At 41.6% G+C, this 24,221-nt stretch overlaps 2 protein-coding genes and 1 pseudogene across 2 annotated transcripts; 2 read left to right on the forward strand and 1 right to left on the reverse strand.

The window, feature by feature from the left end:
- Positions 1-555: 555 nt before the first annotated feature.
- On the forward strand, positions 556-8,430 carry LOC147870901 (translocon-associated protein subunit beta-like). Its single transcript, XM_087341711.1, has 2 exons — positions 556-5,667; positions 7,456-8,430. The coding sequence occupies exons 1-2, from the start codon at positions 5,095-5,097 to the stop codon at positions 7,540-7,542; spliced, it is 660 nt and encodes a 219-aa protein (XP_087197837.1). The 5' UTR covers positions 556-5,094; the 3' UTR covers positions 7,543-8,430.
- LOC147870902 (peroxisomal multifunctional enzyme type 2-like) lies at positions 5,726-17,935 on the reverse strand (annotated as a pseudogene).
- An 81-nt stretch (positions 17,936-18,016) lies between these two features.
- LOC147870903 (uncharacterized) lies at positions 18,017-22,459 on the forward strand. The gene is made up of 2 exons (XM_087341717.1): positions 18,017-19,896; positions 21,764-22,459. Exon 2 carries the CDS (start codon positions 21,832-21,834, stop codon positions 22,258-22,260), a length of 429 nt encoding a protein of 142 aa, XP_087197843.1. The 5' UTR covers positions 18,017-19,896; positions 21,764-21,831; the 3' UTR covers positions 22,261-22,459.
- Positions 22,460-24,221: the final 1,762 nt, after the last annotated feature.

Consider the following 24,221-nt stretch of genomic DNA (forward strand, 5'->3'; position numbering starts at 1 on the left):
AAATTCATAACAAACACCACACGCCAAACTTACAAGTTTACAAGTTTTAAAACCTTTATCCTTGCTTAACACACCACAAGCACAGAAAATACCCCGGCAGGTCACAGCACTACATAACAAAAACCAAAATCACTTCACAAATAGTCTCCACCCACGCCTACAAACGATACCTATACCAACTGGAAACAGCAATAATGTCAATCCCAAACTGCATTTACTTCTGTCAACATATCATCTCACACTTACAATCACAACATTTAAAGTGCATCCTATAGGTCAGGTAATTACACACTTCATTCATTGTCCCATCAGGTTTCCTGTTCAGATATCAAGTCAGTCTGCGAACACACTCGCGAACACACTCAACAGCTTACATGACAAGCATGCAGGTTTGATGGTTTGATTTATTTCGCTGGATTGTTTCTTTTTCGACTCATATGCTTTGATGTCTGTATGTTGTTGGTATACCCCCAACTGAGCCCCCTTTTATATATTTGTGCATAACCCCCCTCATTCTATCATATTAGGCGCCCCACCCTCCCGGTAACCCACAATTATTTTTAGAGGGCAGAAATCAGAAATCAGAAATCGTTTGAGTCCTGAGTCCTGCCCTCGTTTTATATTTAGAACTTAATACTACTGTAAGAATTAAGAATTAATACTACTGTAAGAATCCGCTGGGTCTCGAACTGCCGATGTCGTATTCCGCAGGCCAGCACGCTATCCATTCGGCTACCAGGCTCCTACAAGATTACGATTCTGGATCTTCCTGATATATCGATGCCCTGCATTTCCCGCTCAATACGTAGTTTACTGGGTTCGCTACTAGAATTCGCTGTAGTCAAGTTCGCGCAGAGATAGAGAGAGAGAGTTGGTAAAATTTGTTGCGTGAATCTAGTCTTAGGTGCTGTAAGTTTATGTGTGCGAACAGCGATCTAGGTGGGCTGTCATCAGGTTACGGAATGATAGGGTGTTCTCGTTTAACGGTTGAGGTTATGTGTCGATGATTCCCGAGGAATCAAATAAATAAACGCCATGAGGCGTTTACGGCATTGATAAGTGACATTTATATACTCAGAAGTGTGTGTGGTGTGCCCCCCTCCCCAAGAACAAAAGTACATGTTCAATCAACTGCGTCATCAGAATGCTGTTTATTTTTGCATTTGTGTTAGTTAAAAGTGAATGCATTTTGTCTTTCTGGGAATAGCTGAGAGAAGAAGCTTAATTGATCCTTGGGATTTTACTCGGGGAAAAGCTGTCTGTCACCTGACCAGCCTACTGCTTGCCAGGAAATCAGTGCAGTATGTTCAGTACACTTGGCAGGCTCACTTCATATCGCAACAGAAACCTGACCTGCCTACTGCTTGTATCACAATGTTGTTGCACATTAAATCCCTTACCAGCTGTAACATTAACTTCACAAAGTTTACAGAACAGAATTGTTCCATCAGAACTAAAATATTCCTCACCGAAATCTTTAATGAAAGCTCTTAACTTTGCACTTTCAGAACACCACTTTTGGCATCTGAACTAAATGAAGGATTCACTGTAAATGCCCGAGAAATGTAGTTTCAAGTAAGAATTTCATACCCAAAATATGAATTTTATCCTCAAAATATAACCAAAATGATCCTAACCATGAATCACCAGTATTGTTCCCAACAAACTGTGGTCAACCGGTGTCCTTGAAGATCTAAACATGATTTTGTGATTGTAAATAAAATTTTCATGAAGCAGAGTCCTTGAGAAGCTAATAGTAGATCATACAGTAAAGACTGCACCAAACCCTTAATTTAGTATGACTCCTTCTTGTTCCTGTACGAACAAATATCTTTGAACAGAATGAGCAGTTGATTGATCCACTGGTTGCTTAGCCGCCTGACTGTGATTAAGAGATCAAGTGGCTAAAAGGGTGAATGAACTGACTAATTGATTCGTAGGCTTTTTAATAATTATATTTCAACCGTACAAATTACTTAATACTAAATGGGATTAGGATTATTGTGAATGGAGGATCCAAGACATGAAATTGTAATCTGAACAAAATTAAACAAACAGCGATGCAAATACATAGTAATTAAATGGCTAATTTGAAGGAAAAAAAACATGCACAAACAATATTGATTATATAACTATCCACTGCTAATACTAAAGTGCCACTACATTCCTTGGGCAACACCAACCACCCACTGGTTTCTTGATTTGAACACTTTCCCAAAAAAACAGCACAATTCATGAAGCTCCTCATTATGTAATTTTCTCTCGCTGCCTGTATGTTTCTCTTAGTTACATGTATTCTGCTCATCACAGACATCAGTGCAAGACACCAAGTTTAACACCCACACAAAACAGCAGGTGAAATAAGTAGCCATTATTATCTGTAATTAAGAACTTTTCCAAAAGCAGGAACTTTGAACAATGAAGCATGAACTGGCCTTCAACCTAATAGAGGAAATAAATGTCTTAAATATACTGTCTCTTAGTATAACGATATTGCACAGTTCAGTATCACCTCACAATTGAATAAATATAGTCATTTCTTTCACTCTGATGTTGGAAACATACATGGCACCTATCACACCGTGCAAAGACGTCCATTCGACACAGCCCACACTGACAGGTTAATATTTCCCACTTATAGGACCACAGTTCCCTTGTTCTGTAGTGTCCTCTGTATCAATGAAACATTATGTCCATGTGACCATGCACTCTTTCTCCTACACAGTAACAATTCTAAGGCCATGTGATATCCCCAATTTCATCATGATCATGTAGTGACTGCTTACCATAATATACTACCAACATAATAAACAACAGGAAGCAGCAATTACCTGGCATGTCACAGCATTAGTGGGGGAGCCTACACAGACAAGACATGCAACATAAATCACATGCGTTGCGCATATGCGCATGCCAATCCAAATGTTCTTGGATCAGCACACAAGAACAAAACACAATTCTAACACACATGAAGAATCACAGCAAGGTGAAAAATCACTAACACACTGTCTGACCGGTATTCTACACTACTGTGAATGAAACAGTGATCCACAGAGCAATAAAATTAATTTAGTGTCCTACAAAACAACTCATTACAAAGATGGTTGCCTGCGACGTTGCACAAACTGATTTTTACATTAAATGGTGCAACAACCTGCAAGACAGCCACCTCCATATTCACTATCATAAGAACCTCAAAACTCAATTCAGTAATGGCAGATGACAAAGTTAAAATGAACAGAAGATCAAGAGAACTGAAATGGTAGATATTCACACCAAATTTCACAAAAACCAGTCAACTGCTGTGTAACTGAATCAGGCTAGATGGACATACACATGCAGCTTACTTAATTAATAAGACTGCTTTATAAGTCATTCAAAAACCACTGGATCAACTGGCATATTCTGATACACTATGATCAGATTCAACTGGAAGATCTGAGGAAACTGACAAAAAAAACCCTCTTCAGTCAGGACAGCAAATCCCCTGCTGAGACTTGTGCATAGGACGTAATTCATTTGAGAAACAGGAGTGCTAACACAACACTGCTATAATTTACTGGTAGAATCACTCCTTCCCAAACGAGGATTTGCACAGAATAGTTTTGTCCATGTACTACACAACAATTCAGATCATTTTTTCCTTACGCATAGGAGATATTTATTTATGGGGGATTTACACTAGTGACAGACTTCCTTCCTGTTGCTATAAAACAAGTTTGTGTCCCAAATTCCCCAAACCCTATTTCCTTCATGTATTCTAAAACACAGGTAACCCACAAATTTAGCATTCTGTACTTGCTATAGTACATTCTTTTCCAACTGAAACACATTTGCTCATCTTACATTCAGTTCACATATGAATAAAATGGGAAGAACCCTGAGAGAAGGCACAGACAGACCACAGAAATCACGTCCACAACATTCACAATAACACTCACCTGCGAGCTTCTTCATACTTAATCTGCTGTCGCAAGAACACCGCATTCTTCAGCAGTTCCTGTATGTTACCAAGGTTATCCTCTGCCCCCTCCATAGACTTCACTGCCCTGGAGAACAATACAACTGCTGAAAAAACTACACAAAGTTCTGGGAAGGTCTTGTGATTCTCACTTTTCTTCCAAATCATATATATATATATATATATAGATAGATAGACACATGCACACACACCATATTTGGCGACTTTGTGTCAGGACTCAGGATCTTATTCCTTTGCCAGGCAGAAATGTCAAATGAATGAAGGTCTAAAATCACTAAGTTAATTGATTAAATAATAAGCTTTCCTTGTAACATAAAGAAATTACACTTCACATAATTCAAAATGTCAACTAGAAATGAGCAAGATGCTGCTACAAGCCTGTGGAAAAGTATTCACTTGGGAACAAGGTTCCTCTTGAATACTAGTGAACGAACAGAATTTCCTTTAAACCTTACCCAATGGCATACTCCACATCGTAGCAACGTCCCTGCAACTCATGATGCAGTCTGGTAACTTCTACCCTCTTCTCCACCATCGGGGGCAGTGCTTTGCAATGTTACGTATATAAGTTCAACATAAACAACTCAATCCATGTTTGACACGTTTTCAAACCTTTTTTAACTTTCATTTCCAATTCCGGGTCTGATGACAGAGACATCGACATGATTCTCAACACAGTTACGTTATATTACCGATAACAAAGCACATCCATATGTGCCTAATAATTATTCCAAATAATCGCATACGAAGTACAGCCGATTAACAAACTACAGTTCTGAGTTACAAAGCATGTTACAAACTATGGAACTTCTAAACTTCCGTGTTTAACAGTGAAGCCAAAACAGTTTCATTTTAACATTGGCAACGGCTGGAACGGTATATTTTAACGTCATTAACTTTTAAATTGGTGACAATGAAGGGAACCGGAACTAATTTTTAAGTGCGGTCATTGCCAGTAGGAGTCGAATTACATGCTTTGTTGCTTGTGAGTTGGCAACGAGTTGGAAGTTTTGATAAAGAAGTGCCATTCCATTGGGAAAGATTCGAAGTACTCGTGCGTACAACACGTTGGGGAGTGTATAAATTAATATTTCGTTAAAAGTCTTGAAAGAATGAAATTTATAAGTATTTTTGTTCTCGCAGCCCTAGCTGCTTATGTAGATGGTAATGAGGAAGAAGAAACGGGTGCCAGATTGCTAATTTCGAAACAGATACTGAATAGATATCTGGTTGAAGACATGGACATAGTAGCTGGGATATTTAGATGTCATATTGTTTCAGAAACATTATCGTCCGGTTGTTTTTGCAGAATAGAAATTTTTACATATCATAGGCCGTTTATGTTACAAGCCAAAGAATATGGAGCATCTCATGATAATATTGTATTTAGTACCCATATAATACCAACATACCTCATAAACTTGTTTGATTATAACACACAACATTCTTTGCAGTACACACTATATAATGTTGGCACAAGTACTGCTCTTGGTGTTAAGCTGAGTGACAGTAGCTTTCACAAAGAGGCCTTCACTTTGGTGGGTGGTCAGCTCAACATCAAGATTGACAGGATCCCTGCAGGGACAAATGTATCTCATGTAGTAGCTGTCAGACCAAGGAAATATGGATACTTCAACTTCACAGCTGCAGAAGTCAACTACAGACCAACAGAGGATGCCTCTGAAGTGAGTTATCACTTGCATGGACCGTGGTCAAAATTTATAGAAATGTTTGTAATTTCCATTGTGCTGGTCCTAAATTATATATTTAGAATGTACAGGAAGCCATTGTAAAATAATGAGCATAAAACACAAATTCTTCAGATTGATAAAATGATTTTCATTTTGAAACATTTAAATATTATGTAAGACTTGAGGTTCTCACAGCGGTGAATATGAAGATTTCTGTCTTCTGGGTTATTGCGCTGTGTAGTCTGGTCGATGTTAACCAACGTTTCAGAGGTCATCCAGTTCACCATGGAGACTGAAAAGGACGGCCATCTCCCATTCCTCGACATAGACATTCACCGGAAACCTGACGGCTCATTAGGCCACAAGGTGTACCGGAAACCAACCCATACCGACCTTTACCTCAACTCCAATTCCCATCACCACCCGTCCAACAAACAGGCCGTGCTCTCGACCCTGGTACACAGGGCTAAAGCCCTTTGCGACCACGACAGCCTACAGAGTGAACTGGAGGCACTCACCACCACCTTCAGGAAAAACGGATACAGCAACCGTCAGATTCAGAAAGCTCTCAATCCGCCTGCGAGGCTGCCACCGCCTACTGAAAAACCAGCCTCGGTTGCCTTCCTGCCCTACGTCGGGACGACCTTCAACCGCATAAGCAGGTTGCTGGCCAGGCACGACATCAAGTCTGTTGGTCTTCCGCCAAAGAAAATTCCCAGTTTTCTCCGGCCGGTAAAGGACGACCTAGGACTGAAGACGCCTGGCGTATACAGAGTTCCCTGCGAGTGCGGAAAAGTCTACATCGGCCAGACAGGCCGTTCCGTTGAGGCCAGGATCAAGGAGCACGAACGCCACATCCGGCTCGGGCAGCCCGAGAAATCTGCGGTTGCTGAACACCGCTTCAACTTGGAGCACAAGATACAGCTAGAGGACACTTCTATCCTCTCCTCAAAAACCGGCTACATGGACCGGTTAATCAGGGAAGCCATCGAGATCGAACTTCATCCTGATAACTTTAACAGGGAAGATGGACTTCACCTGAGCCGGTCCTGGAAGCCTCTGATCCACACACTCCGAGGACTCCGAGAACGAGCAAGAGTGCGCCGCCAGAACCAACCAGACCACTAACTCGGCCCCTTTCAGGGCCTTTATCCATACAACTACACTCACCTTTCTCTCTCTACTTTCTCTCCCTCTCCCACCCTCGCCCACGTGCTACCATTGGTCCACTCCCATACCTGCTCCCATTGGCTCGGGGCAGGCTACACCTTTCACTTCCCTGCCTATAAAATCCAACTCCTCACACCCTATTGGCATATTCATCGCCCTGATGACGGAGGCAGTATGACCTCTGAAACGTTGGTTAACATCGACCAGACTACACAGCGCAATAACCCAGAAGACAGAAATCTTCATTTAAATATTACTTGGAAAATCCATCTATGGACACCATACTTGTTTCTGTCTGCTTCTCTGATATTCAAAGCTCATAATTAAAATGAACTGAGGACTGAATATAGCTAACATCAAAGCTAAAATTGAATATTAATCTCCAAACTTCTTACAAGTCTTCCAAGTGGTGTTCCTCAGGTTTCACCATCAAATTTCTGCATACATTTCATTTTTCCAGAACTTCTTGACAAATACATATGCCACAAAGCCTGTAATCATGTAAAATTCCTAAGTTTATCTCTTGTTTTGTTTTTTGGGTTTCTGTTAACATCGTCACACACTGCTCCTGTAGGACGCAACAGAAATGCATAACAAGTCTTTCCGTTTCAGCTGCAAGTGGCCGTGACAAGCGAACCCGGCGAGGGTCTCATCATTGCCTTCCGTGACTATGATAAGAAAACCCTGTCTCTCAAATGAGATACAAACCCAAGATCTGCCAGATATGAAGTAGGAGAGTTAACCGCACAGACAAAACGTTTAACCGATGAAAGTTTTAAGTTAGTCTGTATAAAATTTACTCTCTAACAGTGCTGTAAATCCATGACAACTGTGTGATACATACTCCAGGTGGCAACAGTATTGCCATCTTTGGTGATGTTGTACTGGAACACACCACCGATCTTCTTGGCACGCTCTGGGTTTGCCGCAACCCGCTTTTTCAGCAAGTCAAACACACCATCCGAATCCAGCGCTGATGTGGATGCCTGCACCAACAATGCAACCTCACATTACAGTTTACAAAGCCACCAACATCATACACCATTTCTGCATGTCTCTAGGAACCTGTTAACTCTCTGGTGATAGAAAACGAAGGTCGAACATTGCCAATACCAAACAGTATCACTAGCTGCAGGACCAAGCCACTTTGGCACAGTTCAAACACATCTGTATTTGTCTAAGATCCAGCTTAATATTATCCTCCCCTTAAATTCTCAGTCTTACTTATGTCCAATTTTTTTAACAGGATTCCCACCAAACTATGCATACATTATGTGTTTTCATCTTATGAACAACACATTTAGTCCTTTAGTTCACTATCCTAAGAATCCACTTATTTGATCCTTCAAGATCCCAAATAATATTTGGTTGTTTTCAAACACAATTTAGGTTCTTCACACAAAGAAAGAAACCATATTTTACAACCATACAAAAGTGGAAAAATATGGATATGATGTAATTTGATCTTTAGCATTACTGAGAGTAGTTTCGATGGTTACACACTCTGTAATCAATAATGAGTACTTCCTGAACGTGTTAAATATTTATGAATACTATATTTTTAGCTTAAAAACAAATGCAAAACAATGTTCATATTTTCATTCTATGTCAGGACATGAGATGTGCCTCTCAACTACAAATTCCAGTTTTCACTTCCCTCACCTTGGTGGACCACATCACAGCAGGCATAGTGACTGACTGATGCAACCAGCATACATCAGAGCTACTCACTTGTGTTTCTTCCATGACCTTGAACACAGCTACTGTACTGTACTGTACTGTACATGTTATCAAGACAACCTTACATGTAGGCTAAAGTGCAAAGTCTTTCCTGCCTCCTTGACAGTGACTCAGCTAGTCAAAAAACTTACTGCTTTTACAAAACAAAGGTTCATTATTCTGTTACACAAAACACACACAAATGGCCATATCATGACTCGGCTCCACCCCCAGCTTCATGCCAAAATTTTTTTCCAAGTCTAAGCCAATTTCTGACCTAATGACATTTTACATAAACAAGTGTAGTGAAACAATGTATTCATGTGACAACTTCTCTTTGTCTCCCACAGTTCACTATTCACAAAGCACTAAGTGAACTGTACAAATCGTGAAGTTTGTTCCTCACTTTGCCCACTGAAGATGCAAATATCCTGAGAAATTGATTTGCAGATATTTACCATAAGCTGGAAATGTAACTAGGAAAGAGAAAACAAAGAAATTCCATAGAGCTCTTGAGTAACCTCTGAAGACCAACTAGGAAATTAAAGAAAATAATTAACCCCTTCAGCCACAGTGAAGGTGCATAATATTCTATCAATCCATTGTTACCTCAAAGAAAACACAACACGTCTCCACGACAACACTAAACTAGTTAATGCTGCTTAGAGAAATAAATTACTGTTTATTCTGAGATCAATATAAAACCCACATTATATATTCTGTGGGCAAAATGCAGAGATAATGACTGTTACAGCAGGTGGTACATACAGTTACAACTCAGCTTTAAAGGGTTAAAATGGATCTTACTGAAGATGTGATACTAGCAATGCTGTAATGTTTGGGATCTTAACAAAAAGGAAACATAACCTTGTCACTGAGAGTAAGAAATTGCTAGGCTGAACAATGCAGGTTATCACAAGATAACAGAATATCAGTTACACTTTATATCGATTATAAACACAACTTGCAATCTGTAGGAACAAACACCACACAGCTCAGGCCTGCCTCATGGACTTATCTTGAACCACTTGAACACAATCCACAACCTAACACCCAGTATTTTAAAGATCCATTTTAATATTACACTCCCATCTATGAGTTGGTCTCTGAAGCCATCTCTTCCCTCAGGTTTTCCACACAAAATTCTGTACTCATTTCATGTCTTGCTCATGCATGCTGTATGCCCTGCCCATCAGAGCTTTCCTATCATTTTACTAAAAATCCAGAATTAAATCTTATATTTGGCTCATTAAACCCACACTAAATTAAACATTCTCCAACACACAATTACAGAATTTACATCAAAATGTACATTTATATTAAGTAAGCTTTACATGCAAACAACACAGCTCAAATGCTTCGTCTTGTTTAGTAGCAGTGTACTGCATAATCAAATTGCATTTTTCTGTGAGGAACCTGCAATATGTGTGACTTTTTATTTCCACTGCGTAGACATGAAATTTGACACAAAAATTTCATTGGAAAAGCTGAAAGGAAAACAGTACTTGGGAGATCTACACACACACACACAGACATTACTAAAATGCACCTTAGAGAAATATGATGTGAAGAGATAGATAGGACTCAACCAGCTCATGACAGAGCATAAGGGCAGAATTATGTGAACGTGATGAAAGGCCAGCAGCAACGAAATTTCTCACCAGCAGAACAACCATCATCAAAGATGATCTTGGCCCATCAGTCAGCCACAAAAACGTACCTTGTGCTGCGGGACGGATGCCTCGGTGAGATCGACATATGCGCCAGATATCACCACGCTCCCCGTCTCTTTCACCTTGGTCTGAAAGTGGATACGGTTCCCCTGTTGCCACATGTCAGTCTGTAGTGTCTGCCCAGGGATAACCGGCTTGCTGAACCGAGCCTGTAAACCAGTGACAGTCATCATTTTCTTCATACCCTCACACTCTGATGGCCTGTGTAGTGCAACGATCTAAACCATATTAATGGGGATATCAGGTTGCATCTCAGTCCAGTTTCTGACTATCCTTCTCAGGCTAATCAGAGTTCTCCTCAGTCCCTCCAAAGAACTTCCAGCATAGTAACATGAAAATTAATATTACTGCCCCTTTCCAAATTCATACCCATTCATTATCCTCTCATTCTATCTGATGCTATATAACCTCTGAAAATGAAACACATTCATGAAATAACATCATATTTAACAATCTCTCTGATGGAAAAAAAGTACAAAGAACTTACAAAGCAACAAGATGATAAAATTAAAAAGAAGAGACTGAAATGGTAAAATGTTATGAACAGTCCTCCGGAATTACAACTTAGAAATCTACTATCAAGCCACACCATTGCACCATGCTTCACATGAATATTTTTTTACTTACCATAGGCCTCCCTTAACGTATCCACTGTGAATGGGAGTCACGGTTATGAAGTATTCCAACAGGGATGCGAGAAAATAGGAAAGCATGTGGAAAGAATAAGAAAGTACAATGACTGACATCAACTGAACTGTACATCAGACACGGAAGAGGCAAGTGAAAAATGCTGTGAACACAAACAATCCATAGAACAACAGAAAGAGGGTGCTGGAATGTTATCATGAGAATGTGAAAATAGGAAAGCCCCAAAAAGAGATGTTTCTATTACACACCTTTATGGCTTTGAATTTGGTTGGATCATTATCCACATACTGCTGTAGGACATGGCGGGCTGAGAAGCCCAGCGAACACAGACCGTGCAGGATGGGCCGATCAAATCCACCAAATGCAGCCACATTCGAATCAATGTGAAGTGGGTTGCGGTCTCCAGACAGTCGGTAGAGTGCAGCCTGCAGGAAATAATGTTGAAGTGAAGAAACATTGACAATTAATTTGTAGGTGTGTTTATGATCTCTCTCCATACTAAATTCTACAGACTTAGCTGCAGTGTTTCATTAGTCATAATTTTCACACACAGCAATAAGTGCAGATTCAAAGCAGTCAGCATTTTCAGTCTACATCAAATAATCTTAAGGATGCACATTTTACAAAGCTCTATCACCACAAATATGTCAAGATCTTAATTAGATTGTGCTTCTTCTCCATATTTCACACGTTAGTACTACTGACAGAAGAAACTAAAAATACATACACAGAATAAGAAAAGTTACATTCACCCCCCCCCCCCCCCCCTCAAAGAAAAATAACCAAAGAGCCTCACACGTAACACATGCTACCCTCTATTCTGACCTGATCAAGAGACGTGTGTTGCTCAACAGACAAATCAGGAATCCGCTTTGGTGGTTCTGCTGTTGGCACATCATAGGGTGAAGTACGCTTGTCTGTAACACCCTTCATTCCAACAGCAAATGTTGTCAGCAGGGACTGTGCCACCTTCTCACCACTTTCATCAAATGTCTCCACTGCAATAATGACAACAGACAGCAACTGAATTTGTATCACCTTGAAGACTAGACTTTTAAACCACTTATATTCCCCCTAGCCTAGACAGATCAAAGAAAAAGAGACACGTTACAACTGCACGAACCAAGTTGACAGAAGTTACAAATGGAATGATCATACTGCACAATTTTATCTCACCTTCCACCAGCACAACAGTCCCGGATCCCTTGTCCAACACATCCACCACCTTGCAGTGCACCTCAAGAGTCCCTTCACTGTTGATGGGACGCAGAACCTCCAAGTACTGCTCACCATGCAACATCTGGCAACATAGCAGCAACACGATCCTCCTCAGTCAACTCCAATTATGTACTCAATCGTTTCTCATTCCTTTGTGCCTCATCAGCAACCCTAAGGTTCATAATCCAATCATTCTCTACGTCGAAACCACTGAACTATCTTTAAGTTAGCAGAACTTCTCGAATCCATTTAGTGGAAAGAAAGAAAGAAATACTTTATGATATATCTGCAAAAACAACTGAATACTGTCATTTGTTTACATGACCGAGTGGCATGCCAGTGGGAAGCATCTACACTCTGTGCAGCTCACTGAATCAGTGTGAATTCTATCCTCACTCTCTCTATGGTGCAGGATATTCTTTGAAAAACTAACTGTATACTTGGCTTCTCAAAAAATAGAACACTTTCTTTATAGAAGCCAAAGGTTCATCACTGAGTTCACAAAAGCCTGCCATAAGACTAACCTGAGCCAGCTGCATCCAGTTTGCTCCATAGATTCCTATCTCCCAAAGGTCCATCTCAACGCCATCCCACCTACGCCAATGTCTCACCCACAATCTCCTCCCTTCAGGCCTTCTAACCAATATCTTGTAAACACCCCACCCCTCCACAATGCGTTCCGCATGTCCCGCCCGTCTTATCCTCCTCGATTTAATCGCCCTAACAGTATCAAGTGAGGGGTACAGTCCGTGAAGCTCATAATGCAATTTTCTTCCTGCCTCTTAGGTCGAAATATCCTAAACACTCTGTTCTCAAAGACCCTCAATCTATGTTCCTCCCTCAAAGTGGGAGACCAAGTTTAACACCCATACAGCACAACTTTTGTATCTTTAGTTTTCTTGATGTGAGATGAGAGGACAAAACATTTTGGACTGAATGATAGCAAGCATTCCCCGAGTCCACACCACACTGCTCAATTACAACTTCACTAGCATAGAATACGACCTGAATGATCCTCCGTTGCACTGAACAGAAAAACAACTCACTGCAGTATTATTTTTGCAGAAGCTGGATCTGCTTTCATTCCATGAGGACCAGCAGACTTTTAATTTCTTCCTCACTGCATGTACAGTGAACTAAACAAGTCAAGTGCGATGGAGACTGGCTATTATATTCGTAATAGACAAAGCACAGGCAGTAAAATGTGCCTTGCGTTAAGATATATGGACATGTTCAGCTGCGAAGGCAAGAAATGCACATACAGAGATGAAAACACAGCAAGAAGATTGTGAGGTGGCTCAGGGTTGCATCCGAAGGCAGGCTTCGAAATGACCGATGCTGAACCTTGCGGTTATCCTCAAAAGAGTCTGCTTATCAAGACATAACCTCACTTACCCTGGCAGGATTGAAATCCCTGCCACTGAACACCTCAGCAGTAACACTAGACTCCATCACGGCAGACACGCCTTGCAACACGAGGAACGTCGGCAACGCAGAGAAGTCTGCGTGGCCTTCATACAGGAATCTCAGGTCACTTGGGTTGGTCACAGTGCTACCAACTGCAATAAAACAAACACATTACTTGTCTGTCACACTGTCACAAACACACGCACATAATGGCACATTACTCACCTCCCAGTGCATACAGGATCAGGTCACGAGGAGTGTATTGGAACTTTGTCACAACACTCTTCTGGAAAGGAAATCAGGACCTTAAACCATGTTCACAGAATAAGTGTCACCAAGAAGACAAAAGAAGTTCAAGTCTGCACAAACATTAGCCACCATCAATACTTGGATGGCAGCACCAGCCATTGCCAAAACTAATGTACACCTCATTTAACAAAATACTGGACCTCCAGTGGCGTAAGCCACAATGAAGCAGTCAGCTTCTTCCAACACCATACGCAAGAAACACACAACTGAAGTAACGTAAACCACGTACTACAATTATGGCGACGGGCTAAAACCCTGTACACAATAAACAAAATTAATTCTGCTCATTCATACGTCTTATACTACACTCCCTCTATACACCTCCACTGGATGGTGCTTAGACACAGGGGTAACTTGAATAATTACTATCTGAAAGCATATGTAAAAAACTACATCGAGTCATAACTCACGCCATCAGAAGAAAGCCCAGAGTTCGACTTCATCTGCTCCAGAACGGTCATCAGGGTACCAGATGCCTCCTGGATGGACTCCAATTTAACGGCAGCAGACATATCTTTCACCTTGCCCCAGTTCTCACGAACAGCCTCTGGTGTCACCAGCTCATTCATCTGTGCACGCAGCAGGCCGCCCGGTGAACGCACCAGATAACCTGAAGGTTGTCAGACAAGAACGCATCCTGATGGAAAGTTCTGCCGACACTCAGCACGGGAGGTAAACGGTTCTCTGCTTGTCTATCATTACTGCGTTTCATGGCTATTCCAAGCTGTCTCACTGAAATCAGGACCCTTGAAACATGAATCCGGTCATTCTACCGCTGTTGACACATCTACGGAAGTCCACATGCAGATTCTGCGACTTATCTACGATTGTGATTTGCAGTGAAAAAATCATTTCTGCATTTCACTGAAAGAGCAACAACAGACCCAACCTTCATGACCCTAATGAAATGCAGTCCTGTTTTGGACGGCATCACATCACTCAGAACCAGTGGTGTCGTTACAGGCATCGAGCATATTCCGAACAGGGGTGCCACTGACACTTACATTTTCCTGCCCAGCCAGCAGCAGACTCGATGATGGAGCCAGTCTCCTCACAGGATTCGTGACACAGCCACGTGACGACTGGCGCAATCAGCTCTGGGCGCAGCTGCGCAAAGAAATCTGTGCAACAAACAAGTGACTTATCAGTATCACATTAGTGTTTATAATCATGAGACAATATTAAAAACTGCTGATAACAGATCTCCAAAACATGAACTATTTATTACAACTGATAATATGACAAAAGGGTGAATATACTTCCAAAATGCACTGTTTGCATCACTTTGATGTTCATTTATTGTAAACAGAAGTGACACACTGTCAGGCTTTAGTATCAGCAGCACCCACCAGGTGGCAGGATGTCTTCAGTAAGCCGGGATGCCGCAGTTGGCACAATCACATTGCAGTGGATGTTGTCCTTCCTGCCCTCTATCGCTAACGTATTGTTCAGACCGACCAGCCCCATCTTGGCAGCACTGCAACCATAAAAAAAACATACATGGACTCTTCCCAAGAAATGCATAAAGCGGCCATCGCTCACACCAACTTTCTTATTTGAGAACAACTTTTCAGCCGCACGAATTACACAGTCCTGAAAGGAAGAGCGATGGTGAATGACGAACTGGAGAGGATGTAGAAGTGACCCTCGGTTATATAACACACTATCCCAGCATCTGTCTTGAGGAACTGTGGGGGAAAACAGTTTCTACCATTTCTGGCAACCAAAGACAAACTTTTATTTTTATAAATAACCAGAATGTTAAATCAATATTTCATAGGCGGGGGGAGGGGTGTATTGTAATTAATACTTTTAAATCCCAAAGATATTCAAAGCAGAACAGATTAATGTCCAAGATATCACGCACACATTATACAAATGATCAATCCTATGAAAGATAAATATACTAAAGTGTCACTAACACCGACCTGTAGTTTGCCTGCCCAAAGTTCCCATATAGACCAGAATTGGAGGATGTCACAATGACACGTCCATACTTTTATTTACGGAAGTGAGGCCACGCGGCTCGAGTTGCCTTGAAAGCACCTGTTAGGTGTACGTCCTGAATTAAGCCTGCAACAGTAACAAATGATCATTAAACCTCAACAGCACTAGTAACTAGACAAAAAAGCATGCAAAACCATCCCTGAACTCAAGAAATCTACCATAGTCCCTTTTCTTTTGGCCTCCTATACAAAATCAACAACAGACAAAACAGCTCGGCATAGCAGACAGTATTTGTCAAGGTTTTCCTCAGCCTCTCTAGGCAAATGCCATGGACAGTCTCTTGAAACTGGTCAGAACCACAATGAGAATAGACGCTTGTGAATTTTAACTCTTTCAGAATTAGTCTCTGCAGAAAAATGATATTCCAATTTCACTGAACTATCAGACTTTAAGGTAAAATGGCCCCTGGGACAGCTACATAATATCCAGTCACTGGCGCTCTTAGTTTTCTGCCTGACTGACTGTAGCAGTCCAAATACACTGAAAGTACCCCACAATCTGATATTATGGCCAAGAATAAGATTTAATCTCAAACATACTCCAGTCTGCGTCACTAATCCTGGAGAATGACTTGTCCAGGATGCTAGCATTGTTCACTACCACATCTACTCGTCCAAACTCTTCCAGAGCCGTCTATATAATCTTCTCTCCATTCACCACAGAATCATAGTTGGCTACAGCCTTGCCACCTACCAGAAACAAAACAATCTACGATACAGATGCAATCCCGCGGTGCTGCGACTTCACCGTAAAACAGAAGTTGGAAAGGAAAGGGAATCAGACGGAGGTGGTAGAGGGGGACACAAGGAAGCAGTTTGTAAGAAGGAAGGAGAAAGAGAAGAGGTGAGAGGACAAACAAGAAACTTACATGCAAATGCAGTAGCAGCCAACAAGCATCATAATGCACTAAACCCACCTTTGTGCCGGATCTCTTCTACAACACTGTCTGCTGCACTGCTACTCTTCCCATCGCCATGGCGACCACCACCAAGGTCATTCACCACAACTGATGCTCCACGCTCCGCAAACAGCAGGGCATATGCTTTACCCAGGCCTGAAACATAAAGTCATGGCTGGTCAGAATTATGAGGAACTGGCACACAAGAAATGATAAGTGGGTGAAACGACACACAGAACTGTTCATTACAAGAAGTTGTAAGCAAATGCCATGATTAATACGATTATGAGACAATGGAAACAGACAAATGATAAAAGAGAAGGGTATTAACTCACCTCTGCAGTGCACACATCACATGGCATGTGGAGTCTCATCATACTTTAATATTATCATGACAACTTTTATCCATGGAAATGGACACACACAAACTGGTACAATTAAAACTGGAAACATACTGTTGTAGCAGCCCACACCCTTCAATTTCATATTTTTGTCTTAACAAATGAGGGAAAGAACTATATTTTTTTTGTACAATATAGTCATTAATGAAGCTGAAACCGCGAAGACAAGAACGATAACCTAAAATAATTTCGACAAGAATTAAATATTTCCGAAAGAAAGTCTTGCATACTAGAAAAGCGATCAGGCACAAACATTATTTTCGTGTACGATAATCACCTGCATCAGCTCCTGTAACTACAACCACTCGGCCATCGAATCGCAGATCTGTCATGCTTAATAGGGCCCTACAGAAGTCCGAACCTGAAACAAGACGAAGTTACGTGACCAAACACACGGATAAGGTAGTACAAGTGCAAGATTAACCAGTACTTCGTACCTTGTTTACTTTCGTGTGTATAACTGCGAAGTCATCGTCAAGAAATAATGTAACCGTTAAAATTATAATACAACGCACAAATTGCTAAATCTTACTACGTACGATAAATCCGCCGCTGTCTAGTCGTAGACTCCAAGACACAATCCACTACCACGAGATCATCACAGTTTGTGTGCTTGTTTTTTCAGACCTTCGCATCAGATACGGCCAGTCTGCTGTCTGACATAACTGCAAAACCTCTGTACAAGAAATATGTACTGTACTTCAAAACAGGTTACGAAAGTGATCGACGCAATTTCGCTAGTCATTCTTTCCCATATCGATATATTTAGATTAATGCAGTGCTACCAATAGTATCAGTAGATCTAGCGAAAATGTTCGAAAGCAACAAATGGCATTTTACCTGTCTGAATGTAGAGTTCCCAAATTGAGATATTTCCTTGCCCTACTTTCACATTTTATACATTGTATCATAATATCCCATAGAAACTGTACTTACTGCTTTTATTTTTCTTAACTCATGTCACAGTTTTCCTGCCTATGTTATTAATACAGAAAAGAAACATGACTAACTTAAAAGCATGAAGTAACAAGGGGAATATGCTTACTGCCTTCATCACCAGAGAGATCGCCTAATAATGGTGTCAATTTATATTACACTACACTGCGCAATATCCCACAACGCTGTCATCTTCACACTCTTTTCCCATGAGCATCTGCTCTACACAAGGAAGTTAAATCAGCAACTAGGATGTGTCTTACTGAAGAACATTAGGAAAGAGCATGCAAATTGCAACAATGAAAATTAAATGTGATACTGAAAGCTGAATAAAGCTAAAGCAGTGTTAAATGTATTTTTTATAAATTACTATGATATTTTAATGTCCCCAGTCCAAGACTGTGGGATTTCATGTCAGTGACAACTTCAGATCAATTTATAAGATGTCACTAGTAAGATGGGATGTCTTAAAATTCAAGGTCGTGCAGACACATGTTCATGAATTTCTTATCTCATACCATCACACTGACAGTCCCGAGTTTCAGGCACACAAAGTTACAGCATAACAAAAGCATGCGAGTCACAGTAAGAATTGAGGTTCTCACAGTGGCGAGTACGAATATGACTCGTTTTCTGTGTTGTAATGCTACAACCCAGAAGGCAGCCATCTTCATGTGACTCACAATTTATTTATACTTTATTTAACGATGCTGTCACTAGCTGAGACTTTATAATGTCGAGTGAGAGGATGATAGTAAACAGAGAATTGGAAAACATGTGGACAGAAGTGATCATGGCCTAATTTAAGGAACTATCCAAGCATTTTCTGGAGGGACTGAGGAAAACCACAACAAGCCTTCGTCACGATAGCCAGTCTGCAGGCCAAGATCTGAACCCAGGACCTGCCAAACATGTAGCAGGAGTACTAACCATTCAACTATGATGTTTTGTGTGATTCACAAGATACAAACAATTTTATTACACATAATCAACTGGTTACCGTAGTAAACCGACGTTTCGGGAACAAACTCTGTCCCCATCTTCAGGGTTTGTTCCCGAAACGTCGGTTTTACGTGGGCAAGGAACTGAGACAATTGTCTGTATGTCGGATCTCGCGTGGTGGCAGATTTTGAGCAACTTCAATTCTATCTCCGATAATGACAATGACTTCGTGGATTCAAACTTGTTACCCTAAAATATGAAGCCAGCGAATGTGAACATTTGCCAAGTGAACTCTGAAAACCAGAGATGAGCTAAATGTGGAGCGGAGAATTTCCCGAAGCGATGCCTACCGACGCCAGTTCGCGTTCAGTTTCATCAAAATCCGTTCAGCGCTGTTGAGGGCAGCAACCCGAAAGTTCGCTACGCGGGGCATTCTCCTCCTGAGCCAGCTTTATCCACACAACCTACTTCCCTCGCCGGCCCGCGGTAAATTCGAGTAAAGATTCCTGTTAGTCCCCGGGTCTGGATTAATCGAGCAGGGCGAGTTATTAAGCGAACGACCAACATTCCGTAATTCTTTGGCAGGCCCAGCCCTCGCACAACGCCGAAGGCCAGATCACAAATAGCGGTCAAGGTCAGGGAACCGTCTCCATGGAAACAACCGACAGTCGGAGAGACCCAGAAAAACGACTGGCGGCATTTCTCAGGAGCTACAAGAAAGGAATTAGCACGTCTCTCGAGCAACTGACAGTTGCCTACACTTCCGCGAAGGATCATCACCGCATTCCCCAGAAGCTGAGGTCCGAACTCCATCCGAATTAAATTCAGACACTGTGTAAGTTCCACGTATTGAGATTAAGCAGATGTAATATGAGAGCGCCCTCACAGCTCGCAACGCCTCCTGTGATAACAGTTTCCTTATGATGTCATCGCCTGTAACGAGATCACGTGTGAGGTCGCACTCATAAAGAGAATGACATCACGCCACCTTCTTCGATATTATACATAAACTTCATGGTCCCAGGGCGCGTGAACTTGATCTTGTCTTGAGACTGAATAAAACTCTTCATATTATTATCTACAAACTGACAATCTTCAGCTATTTCAATCTGCCCGCCAATCCTACGAAATACTACCAACGTCTGAGGAAGCCGATTACCAACTTTACCTCAGGCACTTCCAAGCGTATTACAACTGCACGACGCACCTTCACATTCTCCCGCCCGCAGTTCACAATCTTCTGTTTCCCGTCTCCTCTCTAACAACGAATGTTTCCTACTGTTTTGTATGGGTGTGAAACCCGGTCTTTCACTTCAAGCGAAAACACAGACTCGGGGTGTCTGAGAAGAGAGCGCTGAGGGTAATATCTGGACCCGAGACGGATGAAGTGACAAGAGCGAGGAGGAAACTGCGTTATAAGGAGATAAGAATTTCGTTCAGAATTTGACTAGCCGACCGACCGAGGGCTGAAGAAGGACTCTGCTCCATGCAGCTCGTTCTGGTCAGACTTTTACATCGCCAAGGATGCTGCAATCAATAGGCGTTCGGTGTAACCCAGTTATCGGCAACGTAGTCTGAAATCGGTTGTCAGCTTTACTGCGGGGCGTGGTGGCAACTTAACTTTCACAGAATACATTTTTATACGCCAAGGAACGGGGTCCTGCTCGATGCCTGACAGTCACGAAATTTGCAGGACTCATAAGTTCACTGTCGCTTTCATAAATGCCAGACTTAACCCTCTAAATCCCGAAGCTCGCCTAATTAGACAAAAGTGGTTAGTTGTTTGCGTTTTTATAATACAATATAACGTCTTCTAGACTTAAACACGTCATGCAATGAATGGATTATTACCAGGTTTTTGCGATCTACTTCCCTAGAAACTGCACCAGCGTCTGACATGAGATATTTTCTCAACTCTTCTCTTATCTCGCCTCCTGCTCGAGATAAGGAGTGCGTGTTTGGTGGCGTTGTTTCCACGTCATTACTGAAGTGATAGAAAGTTTTTCCAGATTTTTACTAGGAATCCATCGCGTAACAGGCGACTAATATCAAATCATCACATGTCTCCGGCAAAATGTTTATGTGTGTATAAAACACTCAAAATACTTGGCAAATCAACCCAAATGCATTTTCCGATACCCTTCCGGCACGACAAAGGCGATAATTGAATGTCTGTTCAGTTACGTCATTCTTTGCAACTTCATCAGATACGCGTCGAGACCCGATGCTTCGCCTGAAAGTTAGAAATGGTTCCCGGAAGGCACTCAGGACCCGGAAGATTAAAGTTATTTCCAATAATCACCTTCTTTGCCATATGCACCGACGTCGACCGCAATAAACTTGTAATTAGCGTCCACGATGGCTAAAAGAACGATAGAAAAGAAAGCTTTGTAGTTGAAAGAGATTGGCTCCAACGGCGTTCGGAAAATTCCATTTTATCCAAAATTCGTTTGAAATGCGTTGAAACTCTCGTTGCGTAGGTTCAGGCATGAGTTGAGGTACCAACTTGTTTCTTAGACACCTAAGAACCTCTTTCACGATTGGTGAAATATGACGCGCTGATATACGGTAAGCAAACGATAGTGAAGCGTAACTTTCGCCAGTCGCCATAAATCTGAAGGGAAAAAATTGTCAATCACTCAATAAGTGATATCGTACACAAAGAACACGCACACGAAAATGGGCGTATTTTCTCATTTCAGATGGAGACTGTAGAAAACGCTGGAAGTATATACGGGATTCATACAATCGATTTAAACGCAAAAGAAAAATGTCAACCGGATCAGCTGCACCACCGAAAAATTCTAAGTGGGATTTTTTCAAGAGACTCCAATTCTTAGAACCGGTTTCAACAGAAAGACCTACTGCATCTAATGTTGAGTCAGATTCAGCGGCAAACGCACAGTTTGAGACTCGGACTGAAAACAGCGAAGGTTGTCCAGATGAAGCATCGCAGTCCTCTGTACCACAGCCTCCACGACGAAAAAGACGCAACAACAATCATGATGATATTCTTGATAATCTCGTGCAACAGTTAAGTGCCAACACTGATACAGAAATTGAAGACGAAATTGCTTCATTTGGGAACCACGTAAAGGCTCCACGTTTGAAAATACAAGCTAACATTTTAAGTCACTATGAAGTGATTCAGATGGATATGCGAGGAGCAACATGGGATGTCCAACCCAAGTTCATCTGAGGTATTCTCCTTTAAGAACTGCCTCGACCCCCGAACCAACCAACATCACAGAATGAAGACAATTGTCATTACATTTGTGACATAATTAGTAATAATACAATATAAGAAACTTAACCGTAACGTGAGCGACAGTTTTTGTTGTTTGTATGTTTTTCCTATTAAACTCAGTGCGTAACCAAACTGCTTTTGATTCAATCTGAAATAACTCCTGAAACTTTCTTCTTCTAATGATAAATGATTCTTTATTAACAGACAGAAAGATCCTTCTTCGCGTCTGGTTTTGAATATTGAACTCGTAGGTTTTCTTTCTTTCTTTCTTTCTTTCGCAACAAATAACACAGCAACACATCTTCTTCTTCTTCTTGGAGTAACCTTTTTAGAAGCATTTTTATACTCATTTTTCACAGAATATGTGCACGCGTCTCAACAAAACAAACACTTTGCCGCATGTCTCGGTCGTCACCTCAAAAGTGAGTGGCGGGAAGCTGCGATGAGTCCGTCTCTGTCGCGTGCAGCCAAATTGTACCTTAAGAAGACCCCATAAATATAACTGCAGGTGGTACATATAGTTACCACTGTGCTTCAAAGAGTTAAATGCATCTAAAAATATTTGAGACACGACCTGCAGTTTAACATTCCGTGATAAGAGAACTTTTCCATCACAGTGATCGTGTCGACAGCCATAAAATGCAGACGTCCTCTTCAGGAAATTCTGCCACGAGCTCTCGTACCGGATCCTGCCTGAAGCAAGAAATCGCCGCGTGAACCAATTACTTAGGTCAAGGCCAGCGGAAATCAGGCAGAGCCGTGCGTGAGACGACGCAGCTGCGATAATGATAAAACCTCCTCGTGATTATCTTTTTACAATTCAACGGATTACACAGCGTCGAATGAGAGGAAGACAATGAATAATGAATTAGAAAGGATGTGGAAGGAAGCGGTCGTGGCCTAATTTACGGTACCATCCCGGAATTTGCCTGAAGGGGCTGAGATAGCCGGGCTCTGAGCCGAGATTTTAACCCGGGACCTGCCGAACACGAAGCAGGCCTTTAACAGAACCCCGAGGATCAACAGAATCCTCCGTCTGTCCTAGTGCCAAGCCACACGGATCCAGTCCACGTACTCGCAACTTATTTCCATAAAACCAACCTCAATGGTATCCCCCATCTCCTTCTTGATCTTGCAAGTTGTCACTTTGCCAGAAACATCCTTGCTGTAAGTGAGATTTCAGCTTCTCACAGCGGCAAGTAATCTAGTAGAAACTGGCCGACGTTTCAGAGGTGCTTATTACCTACCATCATCAGGGCGATGAGTGCCCAATGATGCAGGAAGTAAGCACCTCTGAAACGTCGGTCAGTTTCTACTGTATTATACGGCGCGACATCCCGGAGAATTTTCGTCTTAATATTGCAACTCTGACACCAGATTCAATCGACCTACGAGTCCAGTCCGTCGAAACCTTTCACTGCATCAGCACAGCTGAGTGCGATGATGAAACCATTAATTCATTTTATGCCAAGTACCCAATGTTTCATGCTTTTCAACACAAAGCATTCGTCCAAAACGCAAAATGTAGGCGTTTGTGACACTGCATAAATGCCACTGACCAAGTTTCGCGTCGTAAATAATCCAAACACAAGAGAATTATTGAACATACATTAACTTGGAAATATCCAAGTTTCCCAATTAAAATCTGAGGGCCCACAAAATTGAGCCATCGTAGGTTTAGCTTCATGAAATTCTGTAGCCATTATTCAGTCTTTGTATAAATGTATTCAAATACATTAGGACTGTTCTCGTCACGTTATGAGCTCTAGATTTGACTGTGAAACAAACTATAGAACAGAATGCTTCTTGACAATGTAATAGTCGCTGGGCTATTCAAGAAATCTGACTTCTGGAAAAGTATTCTTGACTTCCGTGGTTTGCCCTATTAGATCACAGCGCATGGAGCATTATAT

The sequence above is a fragment of the Zootermopsis nevadensis genome, unplaced genomic scaffold (genome assembly GCF_977971745.1).
Source record: "Zootermopsis nevadensis isolate Lab colony 2312 unplaced genomic scaffold, Znev_1.0 Znev_ptg000084l, whole genome shotgun sequence".
Lineage (NCBI taxonomy): Eukaryota > Metazoa > Arthropoda > Insecta > Blattodea > Termopsidae > Zootermopsis > Zootermopsis nevadensis.

What these genes read in the sequence shown, in the direction of transcription:
- LOC147870901 (XM_087341711.1), top strand. Translation starts at nt 5,095, where the DNA reads ATGAAATTTATAAGTATTTTTGTTCTCGCAGCCCTAGCTGCTTATGTA. An exon ending in CAACAGAGGATGCCTCTGAA is followed by an intron (nt 5,668 to 7,455) that starts GTGAGTTATCAC and finishes TTTCCGTTTCAG; the next exon opens with CTGCAAGTGGCCGTGACAAG.
- LOC147870903 (XM_087341717.1), top strand. Translation starts at nt 21,832, where the DNA reads ATGTCAACCGGATCAGCTGCACCACCGAAAAATTCTAAGTGGGATTTT.